General features: G+C 42.4%; 2 protein-coding genes across 3 annotated transcripts in view; both read right to left on the bottom strand.

Annotated features, from left to right (window-relative positions):
- LOC306703177 (NACHT, LRR and PYD domains-containing protein 3-like) overlaps positions 1–10,379 on the bottom strand; it is a 92,176-nt gene extending 81,797 nt beyond the window's left edge. For both annotated transcript variants that reach the window (XM_079169047.1, XM_079169048.1), the window contains exons 1-4: positions 10,264–10,379; positions 7,147–7,228; positions 6,915–7,073; positions 681–794 (exon numbers count right to left, since the gene is read on the bottom strand). In XM_079169047.1, the coding sequence (XP_079025173.1) occupies positions 681–794; positions 6,915–7,073; positions 7,147–7,214 (341 nt within the window). In that variant the 5' untranslated portion in view covers positions 7,215–7,228; positions 10,264–10,379. The remainder of the gene's footprint in view (positions 1–680; positions 795–6,914; positions 7,074–7,146; positions 7,229–10,263) is intronic.
- A 4,578-nt stretch (positions 10,380–14,957) lies between these two features.
- LOC306703187 (protein NLRC3-like) lies at positions 14,958–21,778 on the bottom strand. The gene is given in 10 exon segments (XM_079169059.1): positions 14,958–15,907; positions 15,909–15,973; positions 15,977–16,061; positions 16,242–16,421; positions 16,515–18,309; positions 18,473–18,701; positions 18,857–18,935; positions 20,404–20,517; positions 20,964–21,128; positions 21,204–21,778. Coding segments are annotated over 10 exon segments (3,387 nt in total). The 5' UTR covers positions 21,308–21,778; the 3' UTR covers positions 14,958–15,336.
- Positions 21,779–26,255: the final 4,477 nt, after the last annotated feature.

The following is a 26,255-nucleotide window of genomic DNA, read 5'->3' as shown; positions in this document are numbered from 1 at the left end:
CCTCCAACAAGCAACTCTTTCAAACCACTGACTCTTCATCAAACTGCACTCTACCACCAGACCTCTGTAGATAGACCCAGAACCCCTGCAGCTAGTCCATAGACCTCTGTATCTGATACATAATCTTCTGAAACTACTTCCCAGACCACGATAGGTAGTCCCCAAAACTCTGGAGTCATTTCGCAGACCTATGCAGCTAGTCTTGTGACCTCTCGAAGTAGTACTACATCAGCTAGTCCCCAGACTATGTCAGCTAGTCCCCAGACTTCGTCAGCTAGTCCCCAGACTTCTTCACGTAGTCCCCACACTTCTTCAGCTAGTCCCCAGACCACGTCAGCTACTTTCCAGACTACGTCAGCTAGTCCCCAGACTCCCTCAGCTAGTCCCAAAAGCACTGAAGCTATTCTAAAGACATTTGCAGCTAGTCTCCAGAAATCTGCAGCTATCTGAAAATCTGACCTCTGCTGGTCGACTCTGTGGAGGAATTAGTTCACATTGTGTTTGCACCAGAGACTGTTTACAGTTAATGATTTACACACAAACACATACAGACCAGTTCGTTAAAGATATAGAGTTCTGTCATGATTGATCATGAAATCAAAACTGTAAATGATGCATGACCAATTCTGTGTTTCATAACTGAGAATCAGAACAGTTATTCATCTGTTTCAAGAACTTACTCTGGGTCATAAGAACGGCGTCCATCTTTGAAGTTAATCAGACGACCTTTAGACCGATCACTCTTCATGGATACACAGCTGGGTTCAGGAGACTTTTCTCTCTGCTGCTGTGAACTGATAGAAACACTGACATTTATTGAACATACAAGGTTTCTCTTTCTGCTTTCACTGGTTTTATTGGACAATAAAAGTTATTTTACTGCAGTTTAAACACGTCTTTAATGGTAAAGAATTGACAGCTTCTTTATGGTGACTTGTTTGCTTGGACACAATAACTAAAACTACAAGAGTCACATCTTGTAGTGGTTTCACTTGACTGGTAAATATTTTGGGCTGCAGCACACCAGAAAGTGAGGTCAGTTTGTTTCAGTTTAAAACCTTTGTCCTGGTCATATGTGGGCGGGGCCTGCACTACGTTCCCTGATTGTAATTGTGATTAGTAATCTGGGTCTTAATGGAGGGTATTTCTGGAGGTGTCTGCAAAGCAATAGTCTAGTTACCAACAAAGACTAGGATTTAGGACAACCCTCCAACAAGCAACTCTTTCAAACCACTGACTCTTCATCAAACTGCACTCTACCACCAGACCTCTGTAGATAGACCCAGAACCCCTGCAGCTAGTCCATAGACCTCTGTATCTGATACATAATCTTCTGAAACTACTTCCCAGACCACGATAGGTAGTCCCCAAAACTCTGGAGTCATTTCGCAGACCTATGCAGCTAGTGTTGTGGAATATTTCTATGTAGATGCGGGATAAGAATTGATTAAATAAACAGAGTCTGATAAATGCTCAAAGTAGTGTGTCAATTTAATGCTTGCAAGCAGGAGAGCGGACACACAGACACGTATCTCAGTGAACTGTGCAAACCACTGTCAAAGAAATACAAGGCACATCATGTTTTATGCATACAAAAGGTCACGCCTTTAGTGACCTCGTAAAAAGGGAGTATAGGGTCTCTGGACATGGGTTGATTTGTTTCTGCTCCTATATATATACTAGAATATATTTTACCATTACATTCCACTCTTTTGATTACATTATAATCACACAATATTACAAAAATATATATCAAGGACATTTCAAAAACATCAAATGTATTATCCCAAAACATAGTTTCAAACATCATCATGTGAGACGTCTGAAAAAAGGTGTTTTTTGTGAGATAAAAGATCATCTGTGATGTAGCAAACTAGATATGTGTATGGCTTTAAAATATCGAACACAACTGTTGTTGTGGATGTGTATAACCCCCATTATTAGAACACACATAAAAAATGATACAGAATAAACAATAAACACGTTTTACACCATCGTCATCTTATTCTGTTTTCGAGTTAGAGTCTGAGTCTTAGTCTTAGTTTTAGTTTGAGTCTGATGAAGTACCTTCCATGTAATCGAGGTCATCTCTGCTGTCATTGTCTGACACTGGTGTGTACTGTACCATGTGCTTTAACACAAGATTGGAGACCATCTTACATAGCATTGGAACAATGCAAGTTTCAAAAATAACAAATGCGATTTAATAAACCGGCCATTTGGATAAGGGTTCCTTTCTATATCATCCAGAGTCGAGTGAGAAAGTCGGGTGTAGGTGTTTCGTCTTTACTCATTGCGTCCTGTAGTTCAGTCATGTCTAGTAACGAACGTGCAACAATGTTCTCCTACCCTGTGCTTCTGTCATCTGATCTAACACCATACGATTCTGCATAATCATTAGACGCATCGATGTCAATCCTTAGTTATTCCCTGCATTTGCAACATGCTTTGCATAGCGTCACCACATATTGTTGTCCGTCAGATAACCACAATTGTTGTGTTTCAATAATGCTGCGTCTATGTCGACTAGAGTCGTTGTGGGTGATGTCGTCTGTGTCCGTCACGTCGATGGAATCGGACAGAGTGATGTTACTGGCATAGTATTTACGTGCTGCTTCAATCTCCCATAATACAAAAAGAAAAAATAACCATTAATGCAAACAGGGATCTTATACAGAAAAAAAAACTTGTGTCCTCCTACTCTCTGTAGAGGACTCCATGGTCTGCATACATCCCCCTCTCATTGATTTTTATTACTTTATGGCGGTGTCATTAATTCTCTGGTTTCTCTCACAGTGCACAATACATTCAGTAACTCCTTTTAGTTTAAACCTTCTACAAGTAAACATATTGTAACACATAATATCCATGCTAGGAGCGCTTTAAAACTTAAATCCCTCACAATTCCCCCCTTTCTCACTATTCACAGTGAGAATATTAAACAGTTGTATCCATCAATGCATCATCTACTCATAACTGGTTGCCCTGTATATCTGTTTCACTAATTGTCGATTGATCTCTGCAGGAATCCACTTGAGTCCCCAGACTACGTCAGCTACTCCCCAGACTACGTCAGCTAGTCCCCAGACTTCTTCACGTAGTCCCCAGACTTCTTCAGCTAGTCCCCAGACTTCTTCAGCTAGTCCCCAGACCACGTCAGCTACTCTCCAGACTACGTCAGCTAGTCCCCAGACTTCTTCAGCTAGTCCCCAGACTCCCTCAGCTAGTCCCAAAAGCACTGAAGCTATTCTAAAGACATTTGCAGCTAGTCTCCAGAAATCTGCAGCTATCTGAAAATCTGACCTCTTCTGGTCGACTCTGTGGAGGAATTAGTTCACATTATGTTTGCACCAGAGACTGTTTACAGTTAATGATTTACACGCAAACACATACAGACCAGTTCGTTAAAGATATAGAGTTCTGTCATGATTGATCATCATGAAATCAAAACTGTAAAATATGCATGACCAATTCTGTGTTTCATAACTGAGAATCAGAACAACCGTAGAAAAATCACCTCTATTTCTGCTCAGTACGTGTTGTGGAAGTCCCAGATATCACGGGGAACTAAACGCCGTCATGTCTGGTTCATAACATAGTCCGGAGGAGCTCCGTGGATTTCATCGAGCTCACTGTGTCTAGCGAGCCACACGTCGGCTGTTTACTACAGCTGTATGAACACACAATAAACTGACTTGGCTGTGATTTAACGGCAATAAACTGACAAAAAGGGACTCCGAAATAACTACGTAATGATGCCGATTTGTACTTGTTTTCTCAATGGAGCTCGGACCGATCGGTGCTAGGCTATGCTAACATTATAGCAGCTCCATCAACACTCACGATAACGTCATATAGACGTACCATACCATATGGTTTACACACACACATGTATACACATAGTTTGGTCTCTACTGATATGAGGGATCGTAGAGCTCTGGGTGAACATGGCGGCTACAGCATTTATTTCCTGATTCAACAACAGCAGGACTTCACTGATGACATGGGGAGCAACTCAACGCTGATAGGCTATCGCGCTGGAGCGTCACGCAACTTTTTCGCAGAAGTTCAAATATTTCAACTTCTGCGTTTGGGGCGATTCGGCGTTTCGGCGTTTTGACGCGTCAATCGCACCGCGCCAAACGCGCCGCGCCATCGCAAATTTGCGTTCATCGCGTCTGTACATAGACTTTGTAAGTAATCTCGCCGCGTTCATCGCGTTTGGTGTGAACACCTTTAGCAGCAGCGCTGCAGTGAGATTCTGTGCTGTGATTGGTCAGTGGGCGAGCATGTGACTGTCATGAAACGGAACTTAACAGCAGAGGCTTAGTCGAGTATTAAGAGTTCATATTGAAAGATATGAATGAAATTATGATATTTTTTGCATTTTGCTTGGTGTAGATTTGTTTTTGTTTTTACCTAGCTTTGTTTTTTAACACTCAATGACTGAAGGAGAAGAAACGGATTTGTGAGTTGGAATTTAACTCTTTGTCAACAAAGAAAAGAGGATGTGATCTGCATTTGGTAAGTCAACTGGTTCGTTTTTTTACATCTAATATCTGAAACTGCTGTTGTTTTTCCGTTAAGCTAGTTAGCCTAGCCTCCCAGAACACTTGCGGAGCATCAGCTGTTTTTTGTTGTGGTTCTTTTTGTTCCGGTTAGAGGTCACACAGACCGCTGTCTCCTAGTGAGCGCAGGAAACATTATATTTCCTACAATTTAAGCTTCTGTATTTTCCAAATGCACTAGTATTATTCAAACGTATTGTTCGGTTTGTAAGCCTCGTACCGAACGGTTTAATACAAATACGTAACGTTATATAGTTACAGCCCAAGAAACGAATAATAACCCTAGCTGTGGCGCCATCAGGTGGTTATACGGTGGTATTTCAGCAGTGAAGGCCCAGGTATAAAATGCACGGCCCGCCACTGATATATATATATATGCCACTGTGATTATATATATATATATATATATATATATATATATATATATATATATATATATATATATATATATATATATATACACTACCGTTCAAAAGTTTGGGGTCACCCAGACAATTTCGTGTCAATTTTCAGTTCCTTCGCAATTTCTCGCATGGAATAGCCTTCATTTCTAAGAACAAGAATAGACTGGCGAGTTTCACATGAAAGTTCTCTTTTTCTGGCCATGTTGAGAGTATAATCGAACCCACAAATGTGATGCTCCAGACACTCAACTAGCTCAAAGGAAGGCCAGTTTTATAGCTTCTCTCACCAGCATAACTGTTTTCAAGGGTTTTCTAATCATCAGTTTGTCTTCTAAGGCGATTAGAACACTGGAGTGATAGTTGCTGGAAATGGGCCTCTATACACCTATGTAGATATTTGTATTTCTATGTAGACGTTTCCACCTAGAATAGTCATTAACCACATTAACAATGTATAGAGTGTATTTCTGATTAATTTAATGTTATCTTCATTGAAAGAAACAGTGCTTTTCTTTGAGAAATAAGGACATTTCTAAGTGACCCCAAACTTTTGAACGGTAGTGTATATATTCAGTGGTGGCTGGTGGAACATGTTCTACGGCCATCCAATCAATTTCACCAAACATCCCAGCATGATTTAATGCAAAAACATTAAGGTATCAAACACGCATTACTACTTTGCAGTTAAATATTTAACATTTATTCCAACACGAAAAAAGCAGTAAATAACACTTTGATAAACACGTCAGGACATCTTATTGTAGTCACCCTCACAGGGAATTCAGTATAATATATATATATATATATATATATATATAATATATATCATATAACAATATTCAGAATAATATAAAACACATACATATATAGATACAAGCTATGATGAGTTTTCACTGTTAATTTACCATCTCTATCAATTAAATGTTGATGCCTCCATGAACGAGTTCAGATGAGACTGAGGAACTATGTAGAAGAACAAGTTGTCATGAAACTATGTAGAAGAAAAGATGTTCACTTTGCCTAATATGTAGCTGACAGAGTTCTCATGTGTGCCCTGGTGATCTCATGTTTCCTTACCTCCTCATCCCTCACTCCCTACCCTGGTGTTCTCATGTTTCCTTACCTCCTCATCCCCTCACTCCCTACCCTGCGCTGGCGGAGACTGGAGACCAGAGACTGTTTACAGTTAATGATTTACACACAAACACATACAGACCAGTTAGTTAAAGATATTGAGTTCTGTCATGATTGATCATCATGAAAACAACACTGTAGATCAGGGGTCCCCAAACTTCTTCCTGTGAGGGCCACATCACTGAACATATCGTTTGACCTAGGGCCGCACGATTATGGGGGGGGGGGTGCTACTCGCAGGTGAGCGACTGTTGCATCGTGCGCGTGGATCGGGGCGGAACACCGCCGTGCGCGATACAGAGAGCAGGGGAATTGAAAACGCGCGACCATGTAGTGACAGACATGACATGCCGGCGTGTAAATAAATTAAGCACAAGTACTCGTCCTTCAAGCTCCCGTCTCTCTGCTTCTTCTTCTTCTTCTACTCTTCTACTTCTACAGGGTGCGCGCATGACAGCTCTCATCTCGTTCGCCCCCTGGTGGTTGGCTGATTCAGGAAGCGTTTGATTTGATATGTAGCAGAGCACGTATTTTAAACGTTAATATCGCAGACGATCATGCTCATTTAATCGTGGCAGCCAAAATCGTGATCGCAATTAAAATTCGATTAATTGTGCAGACTGAAAAAAAATCATAATGCGTCTCTGGTATTGTTCAGGGGGCCGGACCAAACGAGGAGGCGGGCCGCATCCGGCCCGCGGGCCGTAGTTTGGGGACCACTGCTGTAGATGATGCACGACCAATCATGTGTTTCATAACTGAGAATCAGAACAGTTATTCATCTGTTTAATCTGTTTTAAGAACTTACTCTGGGTTATCAGAACGGCGTCCATCTTTGAAGTCAATCAGACGACCTTTAAACCGATCAATCTTCATGGACACACAGCTGGGTACAGGTTCAAGTCTAGGTCCAGGTCCAGTTTCAGGTCCAGGTCCCGGTCCGGGACAGTCTGGTCCCTGATGGGTCCTGGTCACATGTAGAAACAGAGTCAGTGAATGAAAGACTTTGAGTCATGGACAGTTAGAGACGGTCATCTCACCTCTGAGCTTTGGTGTGGCTGGTTTTAGAGGGAGGGACTCCCTCCTCTCTGTCCTCACACTGATTCATAGCAGAGTCCACACCTTCACACAAACAACAACATTATTTCTCTTCATCATGACAAACACACACAGCTCATTCACCTCAATACTAAAGACACTCATGGGACAGTTTCCATGTTGTTGTCACTTTGAGCTGCAGAGTCATCTCTAAGAAATGACGTTCACAATGCTCTTTAGTCTGTTGGCTTGTTTGAAGACTAGAGGAAGACTCTTCATGTGGCTTTTTATTGGTCTTTTTTTGGGGATGACGTCACTTTTCACTTCTATTTGACTGACTTTGAAAAGCTCTTCAGCGTTTGAAATGTTCCTCTGTTTCCACGTCTACTACATCCAGTCAGAGCATGAAGCAGCTCGTCCAATGATCCAGAATCAGTCATGTGACCTTGTTAGCTGCTGCTGAATTCACATCACTTTGTACCTTCATGTGTAGAGGAACCACTGAGAGCAGAGCTGAAAGCATCCGTCCAATCATTGATCAGCACATCAGCACTCATTCCTCCTTTACATCATCTCTCCTGTATCAGCTGCTCCTCTCTGTTTCCTATCAGTGTCAGCTGAATCCCTTTGGCTTCTTGTTGCTCACACTAAACACTGAAGTGAACAAACCTTTTGTTAATCGTGACTTCAGTTGTTTTTACAGTGAAAACTCAAAGCACACGAGGAAACATTCTCTCTCTGCTGCTCAGCTCCTCTTTCACTCTGAAAAGTCTGAAGAGAAAAGTGAAATAGAAAAAGTGTCTCAGACAGTTGAGTTCAGAAAAGGTAGACTACAAGCGGCTGATTAATGTGCACACTTTGAAAACTAAAACTTTATAAAATGGTAAAACATCTGGCAGCAGAAGTTCTCATTAAATTACAGTAAAATAAAATATATTCTACTGCAATTAAATACCATTAAATACAGATAACAGCTGTAAATACACTGTAACACTACACTGTAACAAATTGCTGTACATTTACGTAGGATTTAAAACAGTATCTTAGAGTATTTCATAATAACGGTAACATACAGTTAAATGTTCATCCATCGCATGTAAATTAACAGTCAATGCCGTCAATTAACCATAACAGCAGACTACTGTAATTTAGCAGCATAATGCAGTATTTTATGTGAAGTGGTGGAAATACGCTTCTCTCTGCAAGTTCAGTGAGTCATGATCCATCTACATTGTACTGTCTATTGTAGGTTAATGTGTCTGTAATGACGATATAATAGTTTTATTATTCAAACTGCTTATTGCCTAAACTTCATTTTTGAGTAACAAGACGTGACCGACTGCTCCTGAACGTGACTTTGGACACAACAGCTTCAGTTCATCCTTCTGAGCAGCAGCCATGTGGAGATCAACGAGGAGCCGAGGTAACGTTAGCTTATCATCCAAAATTCAAAGTCTCCAGTATTGTTTTGTCTTCATGATTATTGAACTGTTCACATCTCAGATAATGTTTCTCTTGGTCTGTTTTATTACATTAGGTTGCTTATATTAGTGGAGCTAGCTCTGTGACGTTAGCTAGCTCGAGCTCAAGTAGCCTTAGAAAGGTTAGCTAGCTTACAGCATAGCAAGTTAAGTTAACATAAATAAAGTTAATCACCAATTACAGTGTTAAGATGTAACATTAGTAACCTAACTTGTGTTTACTTGTGCTGTTACTGAACCGACTGTAGGACCGCAAACTGGACAATTATCAAAATGGAGAGCGGACCAGAAATCACCGACGTGTTCAAGAAGATGAACAGTTGAGGTAACGCTAACAGTAACGTTATGTGTGTTATCACAGGAGCAACATTAACACCAGATCAAACTCATTTTAGTGTTGAACGTTAGTCCATTGTGGTCCATTGTCTTAGCTTCATTTCTTCACGAACGTAATCAGCTCATCACAGTCTGTTCATTTAAACTGTATGGTATTGTTGTGTTAGCTTTTTGTAAAGACTTGCACTGATATGTTAACACATGTGAGGCACATGCAAACCCACAGTTGTACACCCAAAGCTTCTTCTAAGTGTGTTTATCCTGGATGTCATAGAACTTTCCAGAAGTTCAGAACATTGTGTTTCTAAAGTTTGTTTTACAATCACTCGTCATCAGAGATTGAGGAAACCAGCCAGACGCTGCAGTCAAGTCCTCTTCAAGGTGTTCTCTCTCTTCATTGTCTTCATTCATGTGAGTTCATGCAGTTCAAATTAAATATAAATGTGTATAAGACTTGTTAACAAGCTAGACTGTGATGCAGTTCTATTACACTGTTCTTGATACTATTTTAACTCAGCGTTTCCCTGTTGATTATTATTTTAATTCAGTGTCAGAGGGAGTGACGCCGAGATCAAAAAGTGTCCGATAGTATGCTACTGTGGTTCAGTGGAATGTACCGAGCCCTAGAGTGGTATGCCGGTACTTTTCCAACGACACACCGTTTCCTGAAGGCAGGTGCTGCTTGAAAGTTCATATTAGTGGTATATGCTGTTGAATCAGAGTGGTATGCCATTCATATCAGTGGTATGTATATATATATATATAAGTGCTTTGTCACAACGTGATAGCAGACGTCACACGTCGAGGCTCGGTCGCTCCTGCTTTTAACCGGTCTCGAATAAAAGCTGATATTTACAAGACTGTTGACGGCAAAGTTATTAACTTTCTCGACGTGAAAATTAAGACTTTACTTCAGACTGTAGAAAACACTGTGGTCACTATGGGAACATGTGGAAGCTTTCATTAGTTGGATCGTTCACTTCAACATTTGATCAGTTAGTAAAAGGTCGACTACAACCTGGTGATCAATGAGAGACAAAGTGAACACTAGTGCTCCACATCAGTAACAGTCCTGACAGACCCCAGATCAGACTGAACTCCTCTTCTTCATCAAAGCGTCATCATTCAAAGCAACACTTCATCTGGACTTCAACATTCAAACTAACAGCAGCTTCTCTCTGCCTGCTCACACAGGCGGCCATCTTGTTTCCCAGCCGACGTTTGTCTTTGAAAGCAGCTTTAAACAATCACACGTTCACAACAATCAATGACGTCACTTCAACCAATCACAGCTCCACTTACTGAACTTTCAGCATGAACTTCATCCGTGTGCAGCTCTCTTCTGTCCTCAGCAGGTCTGTGTAGAAAAGGAGCTTCGTGCTTCACTTCAACTTCAACTTCCATCAGACGAAGTGAAGTGACGCAGCTTGTTATGCTTCATCAGAGAGGGCATGTGTCCTCACGTCACCATCACAGGATGCAGTCGGACTGGTTGGACTGAGTCTCAGTCTGAGCTGCGTTCACAGGATCAAATGTCATTGTGAACACAAACCTCCTCACAGCTCAAACAAGAGTCTCTCAGGATCAAACTCAGCATCTGTGGACAAATCACTTCAACTTGTAATGAGTTGCTTTGACAACAGACTGGATTGTGTTGTTGAGAGCAGATAGTTTAGAGGATCCATGCACGCCCCTCTTTGACACCTTGTCTCCTTGTAGATGTAGACTAGTAGGGAACAGAGGATCAAGCAGAAACCTTTGCAGCAAATGTTGTGTAGAGTTTATCTAGAATAATACATTCACAAAGACAACAGAGTGACCTGAGAGTGTTGTTATTCTTCACTCCACTTTGTGGATCTGGTTGAACCTGTTGGGGCAACTTACCCACGTATCTGACCCAGAATTGGTGGTGAGAGGATGGAACACCTCAGCTTGACACAGAGCAGGGGGCAGATGCGGTAACGGACACGGGTCTGCCACCGCTAGTGATGCAAAGCGCAGCAACAACCTTGTGCCTGGACTCTCTGGAACTACCAGTAAGATGGACAGGTGCGGCTTTGAACCCTGTTGAAGTTGCATCATCAGGCGCAAAGGGGGGAGGGCATCCAGCAGGCCAGAGGGCCTGGTCGGAGAGGGCTAGTGCATCCACGCCCAAAGGGGGACACTGGGTGTTTTCTCTAATTTTGAATAATACAGAAAAGTTGACGATCTTCCCACGTCAGGACGGACACCACTGCCCTGTGAAGGATAGGGGGTCCGAGAACCTCCTGTCTGTTGAGGTACACCTCCACTTCCCACCTCAACATGCTTCCCCCTCAGTTGTGGAGTGAAATGGTGCAGCGCCTTTTCGACAGCAACAAGCTCCAACAGGTTGATGTGAAGGGAGGAGTTTGGCGATGTGCCTGCCACCCTGGCTTCCTCATTGTCCCGCCCAGACCTGCCAGGGTGCGGCCCGTGAAAACCTGGACGTGATGAGGGACGCACCCCAGGAGTACCATCTCACCAAGATGTCCCGAATCCTATGTAACCGCAGCCGTTCAGACCAATGCTGAAGGTTTCTCATGTGCAGCAGACCCGGCCGCACCACCGGGTGAGCTGTTGACTTCATCCCGAGGAGGGACATGACACACACCAAGGTCGTTGACCTCGGTCGGTGGGTCAGCTGCAACTTTACTGTATTGTTATAACGTGTTATTGTTCATGTTTACCGACCGCCGAGTTGTGTTAGTGCTGTGAAGAAACTACTGTGTGTTCCATGCTGCTGTAATAGTGTTGTGTTAGATCATCACTGTGAGTGACACACACACACACACACACACACACACACACTCACTCTCACTCTCACTCTCACACTCACACTCACACTCACACTCACACTCACACTCACACTCACACTCACACTCACACACAGACACAGTTGTTTGTTGATGTTAGACAGTAAGCTCATAATTGTATAGTTGTAGATATGAGTTGACATGATCATTATTATTGAACTTAATAAACTGTGTTCTACATAAAGAGCAGCTGTCTGTGGTTACTGTGTTCATGTGTATTGTGATAACAGCTGATATCAAACCTTCACTTTCACTCTGAATGTGTAATAGTACTTTGAATAGAAACATTGTGAGTGAACATTCATTATGAGACTTAATTTATAGTTTGTTATTGGTCCCTGTTCTCAGGGTGGTGCCCCGTTATTATTAATAATTGTTCATAATCTTATGGATATTAATAATTGTATTCATGTCAATAATGTAGTTTTATACTTTCTGATAACCAAACACGCTGCTGCCAGATCCCAACAATGGCGTCTCCTCTCAGCCGTCACTCATCCTGAAAACAACCACCTTCATCAGCATGTTGGTAGGTTTCAGCTCAGCCTTCAACATGAAGCTGCTGCTAAACTGAGCACTCTGGTCTTGAGTTGCTCACTCTGTAACAGGTTCTTAGACCTCCTCACTAACAGACCAGCACCTCCTCCACTCTAGTGATGAACACCGGAGCCCCCCAGGGCCGCGTGCTGGGCCCCCTGCTGTTCACGCTGCACACCCTCGACCGATACTCAAACATGAAGAGAACTCTGTTTAAAGTGTTCAGACGACACAAAACAACAAGGAGACTTCATACGGAGAAGAAATCCACAACGTTACAGAGCGGAGCTCAGAGAACAACCTGCTGCTCAACGTCAGTGAAACCAACGAGATGATCGTTGAGTTTAGGAAAAACACAGTTCAGAAGTATCAGCTGCTGAACCAGCAGAGTTCAGAGCAGCTTCTCTCCTCAGACGGTGAGACTCTATATATATTCATTATTATTCATATATATATATGACAGATAAAAAGGCCTTGTAACAGTGTGTTTGCAGCAGTAAAGCATCACAGTGGATGAAGGATGTGAAAGGTTAAAGGCTCAGCTGTAGTCCTCCCACACAGGTGAGCTCACTGCTGCTTCTCTTTATTCTGATTAAATATGATTTCATGTATTTTCCAGCAGCAGCGACCTCCAGCGGCTGAACTTCAGACTGCAGTTTATTATTAGAGCGTCATCAAGTTACCATAGTTACACAGTAAAGACCGGAAACGATGTTTTTATTTTATTCAAAATAAAACTAAACTTAAAAACATGTTGTTTGAAAACAATTTGTCCATTAAATTAACAAAAACTAACACAAATAAATAGAAAACTTAACCCTTCATTTCTTTACTCTGTTGCTTACAAATACAACCATAATAAAGACTTAATATATAAATATAATAGAGTATTTTATTCTACTACATATTATTGTGACTGTGTTTTCATATTTTTCTTTTTATTTCTCTACTGTATAATAATAATATATTAACTTTATAATAACTTTATCTTTATAGCTTTAGTGAATGTCAGACAGCCCAGTCCAAATATCATGACATTTTAATTCATTGTTATTCATCTTAATGACTTACCGTTTAACGAAGCGTCCACACAGCGAAGACCTCCAGTCTGTGGATCCTCTCTCTGACAGACAAATCCGGAAGAAGTCTTTCACTCACAAAACGGCTCCACAGCGCAACTAGCGGCCAAAGATGTATGACATCCTTTAGGCTCCACAGCGCAACTAGCGGCCAAATATATATTACATCCTTTAGGCTCCACAGCGCAACTAGCGGCCAACGATATATGACACCCTTTAGGCTCCACAGCGCAACTAGCGGCCAAATATATATTACATCCATAGTGGTTTAGGACTACCATTGAAAACTAATGGAATTGATGTGTCCTTGAGCAAGACACATAACCCCAAAATCGCTGATAGAATGTGAATTTTAAGTCACTTTGGATAAAAGCGTCTGCTAAATAACTGTAATGTAATGTTTATTTAAAATCTGTCCTCCTGGTTCTCTGCTTCTTGTTTCCTGCTCCTCTGACGACACCAGCTCTCCACCAATCACAGCTCCTCGGGGGCGGGCTCTTGTTGTGCCTTCAGGCTGTAGGAAACGTCTTATATTATCGTTTTTATTTTGTGAAATAAAAAAATCCCCTTTACGAGTTTACAAATCAAACACTAAAGTGACAAAATGTTTGAAACAATATGAAACACAATACGTTTTTACATGAAATATCAATAGAACATTAAAAATCAAGTCCCATGTGTCACGACCCGGCTCTTGAGCCATGACATAACGGGAGACACACGGGTTGTTGTACCAAAATGTTTGCATTTATTGCTCAACAAAACAACGGCATGGTGCTGCAGGAACAGAGAGGCCCCAACTGCGACAGGCAGGTCCTACATATCCCTGGGAGCCTGGCAGGGTGCTCCCAATTGGACCGAGAGGCTCCGCCTACAAGGGACCTGCAAGACAGCACAGACAAGACACAAGGGAACGCCCACTGCAGGCCCTGCTGAAAGCCAGAGGCCGTCACACCATGAGATCAAGTTAAAATGTGAATGAACTCTGTTGTTGATTACTTACATCACTTTTATATGTTTTAAGTCTATAATCTATTGTTCTGTAATCTGAACACTGATCTTTGATCTTCTTCTTGTGAACTACTTTTTCTTTTTGTTCTTTTCTTTTAAAAGCATCAAATGTAAAACATGTCACATGTGAAAAGTCCCTCACATGTTCACATGTGAACTGTGAGACAACACATGTACACAAACATATATTTAAATAGTTTAAATGAAAACTACTTCAAACCACTTTAAAATAAACTCTCTCCAGTGAAGAAGCTCATGAGATGCGGTTGAAAGCTCTCGTACAGCTCATTTAAAGGATTTTGATTAAAGATGTATTTACATGTGATGAAGTAAAATATCACATTTATCTATTTTAACATTATATCTACTCTCAACACTTTAATTTATTTTTTTTTATTTTAATTTGTTTTCTCAAATAAATGTGTTTTCATAAAAATGAAAAATCTCTTTAAACAACATCAACACATTCAAAGTGTCATGAAGTTTGTGTTTCTATTGTTAGTAGAAGAAGAAAAGACTCATGGACACGTTGAGGTTCAAATAAGGAGACGTTTTTTATTGCTCTTCATGTATAGTATTGCTAATAACACATCTCTGTTCATTCAGAGAGAAGAGAGGGTTCTAATAGAGTGAGACTTGCTCTCTCCGGGGACAAGGAACACATGATGTTCTGTTTGGATACATAAGATGAACGACCTTCAAGAAGGAGAGGAAGCTTGTTGAAGTTCCATCACTCTGTTCAGAGTATTGTTTCATCAACCTCTAGCATACTGGAAAGAGAAGACTACAAACACCACCCTGAGGATAAACTCCTACCCACATTCTCCTCACTAACATCAGCTGTGTGTGATCCTGTACACACTGAACTATCTGGTCAGCAGAGAGAACGTTTCTCTAGCAGGAGGAGACTCTCCCTACAGAGAACACAGAGACACTGAGGAACCAGGACCTAACCAGGACCAGAACCCAAAGCCAGGATAAAGAGGTTCAGTGAATGTGGTGTTGAAGGTGTGGAGGTGGATCAGTGTGTCAGAGGAGACTCTGTAGAAGGACAGAGAGCCAGCAGGACAGTCCACATACACTGCTACTCTACCAGAGGAGGAGGAGGAGGAGGAGGAGGAGGAGGAGGAGGAGGAGGAGGTGATGGGTGTTCTTGTCTTATTGTGACGGACAGAGTAACCACTAACATCAGAGCAGAAAAGACTCCAGGACTGATCATTCATTCCAAAAACACAGTCATCACTGTCTCCTCTCCTTCTGATTCCTCTGTAACTCACTGATATATGAACTACTCCTCTCCACTCGACCTCCCAGTAACAGCGACCAGTCAGACCAGTTCTACACAGCAGCTGATACCAGTAGTCAAACCTGTCTGGATGATCAGGATATGACTGAACCTCCTCCACACGTGTCACCATCCTGTTGTTGTCAGACAGTATGAGGTTTCTGTTCACTGTGTTTGTGTCGAGTGTGAGTTTACAGGAATCTGATGGAGAGAACAAGACACAACACAGCTGCAGTTATTAATCTATCATCTGTTTGATGATGACATCAGAGATGTGAATGAGTGATGTCACAGTCTGAAGATGCTTTGTTTTCATGAATCAAACACCCATTAAAGTCTATCAACAATCTCACTCTGAACATTACTGATAACTCTCTGAAATTTCAAGTTATAAAAGCAGAGTGAGAAAACAATATTAGACATGTTCATAGAAATATATTCAAATTAAATATTTGATTGACATCATGAAAGCAGAGACAATCTTATGAAGGTTACAAGTTTATCTATTAATATAAATAAGGAGATTAATTAAACCCTGACCTGAGAGTTTCCAGTTCACAGTGTGGACTCTCCAGTCCAGCAGACAGCAGCTTAACTCCTGAATCATGCAGGTTGTTTTTACTCAGGTCTATCTCTCTCAGACTAGAGGACTGGGAGCTGAGAACTGAGGACAGAGCTTCACAGCTTCTCTCTGAGAGGTTACAGTCACTCAGTCTGAAGAGACAATGATGAAGAAAAAAATAAGCAATAAGTAGAAAATATATAGTATTTAAGTTATGATCTATGAATCTAACTCTCTGTACTTACAGAGCTTTGTTGGAGGCTTTGACCACTGGCAGCAGCCTCAGAAGAGCCTCCTCTGAAGCAGAGTATTCCTTCAGGTCAAACACATTCAGATCTTTTTCTGATGACAGTAAGATGAAGACCAGAGCTGACCACTGAGCAGGAGACAGTTCATCTGTGGAGAGACGTCGTGAACTCAGGGACTGTTGGATCTCCTCCACTAGAGAACCATCATTCAGTTCATTCAGACAGTGGAACAGATTGATGTTTTTCTCTGGAGACACATTCTCACTGATCTTCTGCTTGATGTACTGGACTGTTCTCTGATTGGTGTGTGAGCTACTTCCTGTCTGTGTCAGCAGACCCCGTAGAAGACTCTGATTGGTCTCCAGTGAAAGACCGAGGAGGAAGCGCAGGAACAAGTCCAGGTGTCCATTTGGACTCTGTAAGGCCTTGTCCACGGCACTCTGGTAGAGATGCTTTGGTTTAGGTTTGTCTCTAAAGACTTGAGACCACCGGGAGGTTGTTTGTTCTTCTGACAGCAGAATGACACCAGAGTTGATGAAGATCAGATGGACATGAAGAGCAGCCAGAAACTCCTGAACACTCAGATGGATGAAGCAGAACACTGTGTTCTGGTACAGTCCTCTCTCCTCTCTAAAGATCTGTGTGAATACTCCTGAGTACACTGAGGCTGCTCTGATATCGATGCCACACTCTGTCAGGTCGGATTCATAGAAGATCAGGTTGCCTTTCTGCAGCTGATCATAAGCCAGTTTTCCCAGAGACTCAGTCATCTTCCTGCTCTCTGGACTCCAGTGTGGATCTGTCTCAGCTCCTCCATCATACTTGACCTTCTTCAGTTTGGACTGAACCACCAGGAAGTGGATGTACATCTCAGTCAGGGTCTTGGGCAGCTCTCCTCCCTCTCTGGTCTTCAACACATCCTCCAGAACTCCAGCAGTGATCCAGCAGAAGACTGGGATGATGTGGAGGCTTCGTGAGGTCTTGATGTGTGAGATGATCCTGCTGGCCTGCTCCTCATCTCTGAATCTCTTCCTGAAGTACTCCTCCTTCTGTGGGTCAGTGAACCCTCTGACCTCTGTCACCATGCCAACACACTCAGGAGGGATCTGATTGGCTGCTGCAGGTCGTGTGGTTATCCAGAGGCGAGCAGAGGGAAGCAGTTTCCCCCTGAAGAGGTTTGTCAGCAGCACATCCACTGAGGTGGACTCTGTAACATCAGTCAGGACCTCATTGTTGAGGAAGTCCAGAGGAAGTCGACACTCATCCAGACCGTCAAAGATGAACAGAACCAGGAACTCTTCAAACCTGCAGATTCCTGCTTCTTTGGTTTCACTGAAGAAGTGATGAACAAGTTCCACCAAGCTGAACCTTTTCTCTTTCAGCACATTCAGCTCTCTGAAAGTGAATGGAAATGTGAACTGTATGTCCTGGTGGTCTTTGTCTTCAGCCCAGCCCAGAGTGAACTTCTGTGTTAAGACTGTTTTCCCAATGCCAGCCACTCCCTTTGTCATCACTGTTCTGATTGGTTCCTCTCCTCCAGGTGAGGCTTTAAAGATGTCTTCTTGTCTGATGGTTGTTTCTGGTCTGTGTGGTTTCCTGGATGCTGTTTCAATCTGTCTGACCTCATGTTCATCATTGATCTCTGCAGTCCCTCCCTCTGTGATGTAGAGCTCTGTGTAGATCTGATTCAGAAGGGTTGGGTGTCCTGCTTTAGCGATCCCCTCAAACACACACTGGAACTTCTTCTTCAGGTTAGATTTGAGTTCACGCTGACAAACTGCAGCAAGAAGTCCTGAATGAACACACAACAAAGAAGATCAATGAGTCAAAGAATATATTTCAACATGTCATTTCCTCAAAGAATGAGTCTATGAATACATGTTGGTCCATCTCTTGAGACTTTAGTAAACGTCCCGTTTATCCAGCATGTTAAATCTTTAGAGAAATCCTCTTACTGCTCTGCAGACAGTCAGCCAGCTCCTCCTGCTTCATTATCCTCAGGAAGTGCAGTGTGATCTTCACAAATGCCTTTCTGCTGCTCCTCCTCTGCTCTTCATCCTCTCTGTCCAACACCTCCTCATCCTCCCTCTGACTCTCTAAGCATTCTGGGTAATCTGAACTCACAACTTTCTGGATCTTCTTCAGCTCGTTCTTCACAAAAGTGACGATGTTCTCCTCCAGCAGCTGGAACAGAATATTCTATAAATGACACAAACTAAAACCATGGAACCAAACATCAGATCCATGTTGGACAGACTGACAATCCACTGGTCTACAAAGTGCAGCATGGAGATGATTGTGAATAGAATAGATGTAAAAGTAGTTGTACATGTACAGACCATAAATATGGAGTCCAGGTGTGTTTGATGCTGCTGGGCAGACTGACCTCTGGGAACCTCAGAGCTCTCCTGGTCCTCTCTGTGGAGGAATCATGAACAATCAGCTCATAATGAGAAATTAGATCATAATGACAGATCAAAGATTATAAATGATAGACAGACCAAATGTGTATCTGTGTAACAGGGATTCCCAAAGTGTGATGCGTGCACCCCTGGGTGTGCGCGAGCTGCCTCTAGGGGGTGCACGAGAGGAAAAATGTAATGGCGGTCTAATGGTGTAATAATTAATATTAAATAAGATTTTTAAAAATGTAAGTGGGATTTTTCACAAAATAAAATCATGAATTATAAAAATTCCCTTTGTAAGATTTAAATTTAAAAGCTCCTGCTGCCAGACTGTCTTTTACGTACACACTAGCTAGCCTAGCTTGTGCAGCTAACGTCAGCTAACAGCCAACGTCATTCATTCAGCAACATTCATGCAAATATGCTAAACTCGCTGAAATCGGGGAAACTGTCTGTGGGACATCTGAAGCTATCGGTCATAAAAGAGGAGAGGGACAGAGAGAGAGGGAGGAGAGGAGGCGAGAGAAACGGAGAGGTGCGTTGGGGAGAGACGGAGGAGACCGAAAAGGAGGAAGGGATAGCACAGACAGATCGGGAGCACATAGGTCCATCGCAGAGTAAAGGTGAAAAAAGAGGAAATGAGAGTGAGCATCAGACTGGGAAGACAAAGAGGAAATATGATAAATGATCTGGTCTGGCTTCACTTGGATTGGCAATGATTGCCCAAAGCCACAGTGCGTGGTGTGCAGTGAGGTTCTGGCTAACAGATGTCTGAAGCCCTCTTATCTACGTCACCACCTGAACACCAATCCAGTGCAAGTCAAAAGCCCCTTACACTTTTATATCGAAATTGGAGGAGTTACAAAACAGCCCAAAACAACTGCAGTCTCATTCATGTGTTGGGTCTACAAAGAAACACTACGGGCTTCATATCTGGTCAGTTACAGAATAGAAGAAAGGGGCTACCTCACACAATCACAGAAGACGTGTGCTCGCCAGCTGCCAATGTAGCCGCTATGTTTGGTTCATTGTAAATAAAATGTGATGCAATCTGCCTCTGAGCCTGTGCGTGTGTCCTCGCCATCCTTATTGCTCTTTAAAGTGACGCCTTGTGTAACTGAAATGTATTGAAACTTTGTTGCAGTGTTTCAGGGCGTTTTCACACCTGTAGTTCGTTTGATTTGTTTTCCGATTCAGGGATTAATATGATACAATGTTGCAGTTTCCCCTTTGTTCGGTTTGTGTTCACACTGCAACATTTAACAGTGGACTAAATCTTGTAAACAAACGCCATGCGTGGGGCAACCTGTTCTCTCATTGGTCGGATTTTTATGCGGCTATAAATAGGCTCTGTTGCTTTTTTTTTAAGGTGTGGGGGATTGGGGGTGCATGAACCCGGTCGGGATGTAGAAGAGGGTGCGTGGCCTAAAAAGTTTGGGAACCGCTGGTGTAACAGTTAGTCATCTGTTTCAAGAACTTACTCTGGGTCATAAGAACGGCGTCCATCGTTGAAGTTAATCAGACCACCTTTAGACCGATCACTCTTCATGGACACACAGCTGGGTTCAGGAGACTTTTCTCTCTGCTGCTGTGAACTGATAGAAACACTGACATTTACTGAACATACAATCTTCATATCTCTGCTTTAACTGGTTTTATTGGATGATAAAAGTTATTTCATTTCTATTAAAGTTTGTCTTTGAAACACGTCTTGCTGATGTTTAGTCAACATGGGATACTTGTATTTCGTGCAGCTTTTTCTGAAACAGTGTTTTGTTAGTCAGATGTCTGAAGACTTAAGACTAGTCAACTGACCTCTGCGGTTAGTACCTAGACCTCTGTAGCTAATGCACAAACCTCTGCAGGTAGTCCAAGTTTTCTGCAACCAGTCACCAGACCTCTGAAGCTAGTTAAAGATATTGAGTTCTGTCATGATTGATCATCATGAAAACAACACTGTAGATGATGCACGACCAATCATGTGTTTCATAACTGAGAATCAGAACAGTTATTCAGCTGTTTCATCTGCTTAAGAACTTACTCTGGGTCATTAGAACGGCGTCCATCTTTGAAGTCAATCAGACGACCTGTAAACCGTTCACTCTTCATGGACACACAGCTGGGTACAGGTTCAGGTCCAGGTCCAGGTCCAGGTTCAGGTCCAGGTTCAGGTCCAGGTCCAGGTCCGTCTGGTCCCTGATGGGTCCTGGTCACATGTGTAGAAACAGAGTCAGTGAATGAAAGACTTTGAGTCATGGACAGTTAGAGACGGTCATCTCACCTCTGAGCTTTGGTGTGGCTGGTTTTAGAGGGAGGGACTCCCTCCTCTCTGTCCTCACACTGATTCATAGCAGAGTCCACACCTTCACACAAACACAACAACATTATTTCTCTTCATCATGACAAACACACACAGCTCATTCACCTCAATACTAAAGACACTCATGGGACAGTTTCCATGTTGTTGTCACTTTGAGCTGCAGAGTCATCTCTAAGAAATGACGTTCACAATGCTCTTTAGTCTGTTGGCTTGTTTGAAGACTAGAGGAAGACTCTTCATGTGGCTTTTTATTGGCCTTTCTTTGGGGATGACGTCACTTTTCACTTCTATTTGAGTGACTTTGAAAAGCTCTTCAACATTTGAAATGTTCCTCTGTTTCCACGTCTACTACATCCAGTCAGAGCATGAAGCAGCTCGTCCAATGATCTAGAATCAGTCATGTGACCTTGTTAGCTGCTGCTGAATTCACATCTCTTTGTACCTTCATGTGTAGAGGAACCACTGAGAGCAGACCTGAAAGCATTCGTCCAATCATTGATCAGCACATCAGCACTCATTCCTCCTTTACATCATCTCTCCTGTATCAGCTGCTCCTCTCTGTTTCCTATCAGTGTCAGCTGAATCCCTTTGGCTTCTTGTTGCTCACACTAAACATTGAAGTGAACAAACCTTTTGTTAATCGTGACTTCAGTTGTTTTTACAGTGAAAACTCAAAGAACACGAGGAAACATTCTCTCTCTGCTGCTCAGCTCCTCTTTCACTCAGAAAAGTCTGAAGAGAAAAGTGAAATAGAAAAAGTGTCTCAGACAGTTGAGTTCAGAAAAAGTCGACTACAAGCTGCTGATTAATGTGCACACTTTGAAAACTAAATCTTTATAAAATGGTAAAACGTCTGGCAGCAGAAGTTCTCATTAAATTACAGTAAAATAAAATATATTCTACTGCAATTAAATACCATTAAATACAGATAATAGCTGTAAATACACTCTGTAACACTACACTGTAACAAATTGCTGTACAATTACGTAGGATTTAAAACAGTATCTTAGAGTATTTCATAATAACGGTAACATACAGTTAAATGTTCATCCCTCGCATGTACATTAACAGTCAATGCCGTCAATTAACCATAACAGCAGACTACTGTAATTTGGCAGCATAATGCAGTATTTTATGTGAAGTGGTGGAAATACGCTTCTCTATGCAAGTTCAGTGAGTCACGATCCATCTACATCGTACTGTCTATTGTAGGTTAATGTGTCTGTAATGACGATATAATAGTTTTATTATTCAAACTGCTTGTTGCCTAAAAAGACGTGACCGACTGCTCCTGAACGTGACTTTGGACACAACAGCTTCAGTTCATCCTTCTGAGCAGCAGCCATGTGGAGATCAACGAGGAGCCGAGGTAACGTTAGCTTATCATCCGAAATTCAAATCTCCAGCTCTGTTTTGTCTTTATGATTATTGAACTGTTAACATCTCAGATAATGTTTCTCTTGGTCTGTTTCATTACATTGGGTTGCTAATATTAGTGGAGCTAGCTCTGTGACGTTAGCTAGCTCAAGTAGCCTTAGAAAGGTTAGCTAGCTTACAGCATAGCAAGTTAAGTGAACATAAATAAAGTTAATCACCAATTACAGTGTTAAGATGTAACATTAGTAACCTAACTTGTGTTTACTTGTGCTGTTACTGAACCGACTGTAGGACCGCAAATGGGACGCTTATCAAAATGGAAAGCGGACCAGAAATCACAGACGTGTTCAAGAAGATGAACAGTTGAGGTAACGCTAACAGTAACGTTATGTGTGTTATCACAGGAGCAACATTAACACCAGAGCAAACTCATTTTAGTGTTGAACGTTAGTCCATTGTGGTCCATTGTCTTAGCTTCATTTCTTCACGAACGTAATCAGCTCATCACAGTCTGTTCATTTAAACTGTATGGTATTGTTGTGTTAGCTTTTTGTAAAGACTTGCACTGATATGTTAACACATGTGAGGCACATACAAACCCACATTTCTACACCCACAGCTTCTTCTAAGTGTGTTTATCCTGGATGTCATAGAACTTTCCAGAAGTTCAGAACATTGTGTTTCTAAAGTTTGTTTTACAATCACTCGTCATCAGAGATTGAGGAAACCAGCCAGACGCTGCAGTCAAGTCCTCTTCAAGGTGTTCTCTCTCTTCATTGTCTTCATTCATGTGAGTTCATGCAGTTCAAATTAAATATAAATGTGTATAAGACTTGTTAACAAGCTAGACTGTGATGCAGTTCTATTACACTGTTCTTGATACTATTTTAACTCAGCGTTTCCCTGTTGATTATTATTTTAATTCAGTGTCAGAGGGAGTGACGCCGAGATCAAAAAGTGTCCGATAGTATGCTACTGTGGTTCAGTGGAATGTACCGAGCCCTAGAGTGGTATGCCGGTACTTTTCCAACGACACACCGTTTCCTGAAGGCAGGTGCTGCTTGAAAGTTCATATTAGTGGTATATGCTGTTGAATCAGAGTGGTATGCCATTCATATGTATAAATATGTGTATATATATATGTATGTATACATATATACATATATATACATATGAATGGCATGGTTTTTATATATATATGTATGTATACATATATATATAAAAGTGCTTTGTCACAACGTGATAGCGGACGTCACACGTCGAGGCTCGGTCGCTCCTGCTTTTAACCGGTCTCGAATAAAAGCTGATATTTAAAAGACTGTTGACGGCAAAGTTATTAACTTTCTCGCCGTGAAAATTAAGACTTTACTGCAGACTGTAGAAAACACTGTGGTCACTATGGGAACATGTGGAAGCTTTCATTTGATGGATCGTTCACTTCAACATTTGATCAGTTAGTAAAAGGTCGACTACAACCTGGTGATCAATGAGAGACAAAGTGAACACTAGTGCTCCACATCAGTAACAGTGCTGACAGACCCCAGATCAGACTGAACTCCTCTTCTTCATCACAGCGTCATCATTCAAAGCAACACTTCATCTGGACTTCAACATTCAAACTAACAGCAGCTTCTCTCTGCCTGCTCACACGGGCGGCCATCTTGTTTCCCAGCCGACGTTTGTGTTTGAAAGCAGCTTTAAACAATCACACTTTCACAACAATCAATGACGTCATGTCAACCAATCACAGCTCCACTTACTGAACTTTCAGCATGAACTTCATCCGTGTGCAGCTCTCTTCTGTCCTCAGCAGGTCTGTGTAGAAAAGGAGCTTCGTGCTTCACTTCAACTTCAACTTCCATCAGACGAAGTGAAGTGACGCAGCTTGTTATGCTTCATCAGAGAGGGCGTGTGTCCTCACGTCACCATCACAGGATGCAGTCGGACTGGTTGGACTGAGTCTCAGTCTGAGCTGCGTTCACAGGATCAAATGTCATTGTGAACACAAACCTCCTCACAGCTCAAACAAGAGTCTCTCAGGATCAAACTCAGCATCTGTGGACAAATCACTTCAACTTGTAAAGAGTTGCTTTGACAACAGACTGGATTGTGTTGTTGAGACCAGATAGTTAAGAGGATCCATGCACGCCCCTCTTTGTCACCTTGTCTCCTTGTAGATGTAGACTAGTAGGGAACAGATGATCACGCAGAAACCTTTGCAGCAAATGTTGTGTAGAGTTTATCTTGAATAAATACATTCACTAAGACAACAGAGTGACCTGAGAGTGTTGTTATTCTTCACTCCACTTTGTGGATCTGGTTGAACCTGTTGGGGCAACTTACCCACGTATCTGACCCAGAATTGGTGGTGAGAGGATGAAACACCTCTGCTTGACACAGAGCAGGTGGCAGATGCGGTAACGGACACGGGTCTGCCACCGCTAGTGATGCAAAGCGCAGCAACAACCTTGTGCCTGGACTCTCTGGAACTACCAGTAAGATGGACAGGTGCTGCTTTGAACCCTGTTGAAGTTGCATCATCAGGCACAAAGGGGGCATCCAGCAGGCCAGAGGGCCTGGTCGTAGAGGGCTAGTGCATCCACGCCCAAAGGGGGACACTGGGTGTTTTCTCTAATTTTGAATAATACAGAAAAGTTGACGATCTTCCCACGTCAGGACGGACACCACTGCCCTGTGAAGGATAGGGGGTCCGAGAACCTCCTGTCTGTTGAGGTACACCTCCACCTCCCACCTCAACATGTTTCCCCCTCAGTTGTGGAGTGAAATGGTGCAGCACCTTCTCGACAGCAACAAGCTCCAACAGGTTGATGTGAAGGGAGGAGTTTGGCGATGTGCCTGCCACCCTGGCGTCCTCATTGTCCCGCCCAGACCTGCCAGGGTGCGGCTCATGAAAACCTGGACATGATGAGGGACGCACCCCAGGGGTACCATCTCACCAAGATGTCCCGAATCCTATGTAACCGCAGCCGTTCAGACCAATGCTGAAGGTTTCTCATGTGCAGCAGACCCGGCCGCACCACCGGGTGAGCTGTTGACATCATCCCGAGGAGGGACATGACACACACCAAGGTCGTTCACCTCGGTCGGTGGGTCAGCTGCAACTTTACTGTATTGTTATAACGTGTTATTGTTCATGTTTACCGACCGCCGAGTTGTGTTAGTGCTGTGAAGAAACTACTGTGTGTTCCATGCTGCTGTAATAGTGTTGTGTTAGATCATCACTGTGAGTGACACACACACACACACCCATACAGGTTTTTCTACTCATCTCAGACACACGTGGCCTCTATTGTAGTCTCGCGCCATTTTGTAGTTTTGCGTGGTGTGGTCACGTACTAGACTACATCTGTAATTTTGGGTAGTTTTATCACTTCTCCCACACACACACACACACACACACACACACACACACACACACACACACACTCACACTCACACTCACACTCACACTCACTCACACACACACACAGACACAGTTGTTTGTTGATGTTAGACAGTAAGCTCATAATTGTATAGTTGTAGATATGAGTTGACATGATCATTATTATTGAACTTAATAAACTGTGTTCTACATAAAAAGCAGCTGTCTGTGGTTACTGTGTTCATGTGTATTGT

Source organism: Pholis gunnellus, assembly GCF_910591455.1.
Source record: "Pholis gunnellus genome assembly, chromosome: 11".
Lineage (NCBI taxonomy): Eukaryota > Metazoa > Chordata > Actinopteri > Perciformes > Pholidae > Pholis > Pholis gunnellus.
This window is presented reverse-complemented; position numbering and strand designations above follow the sequence as displayed.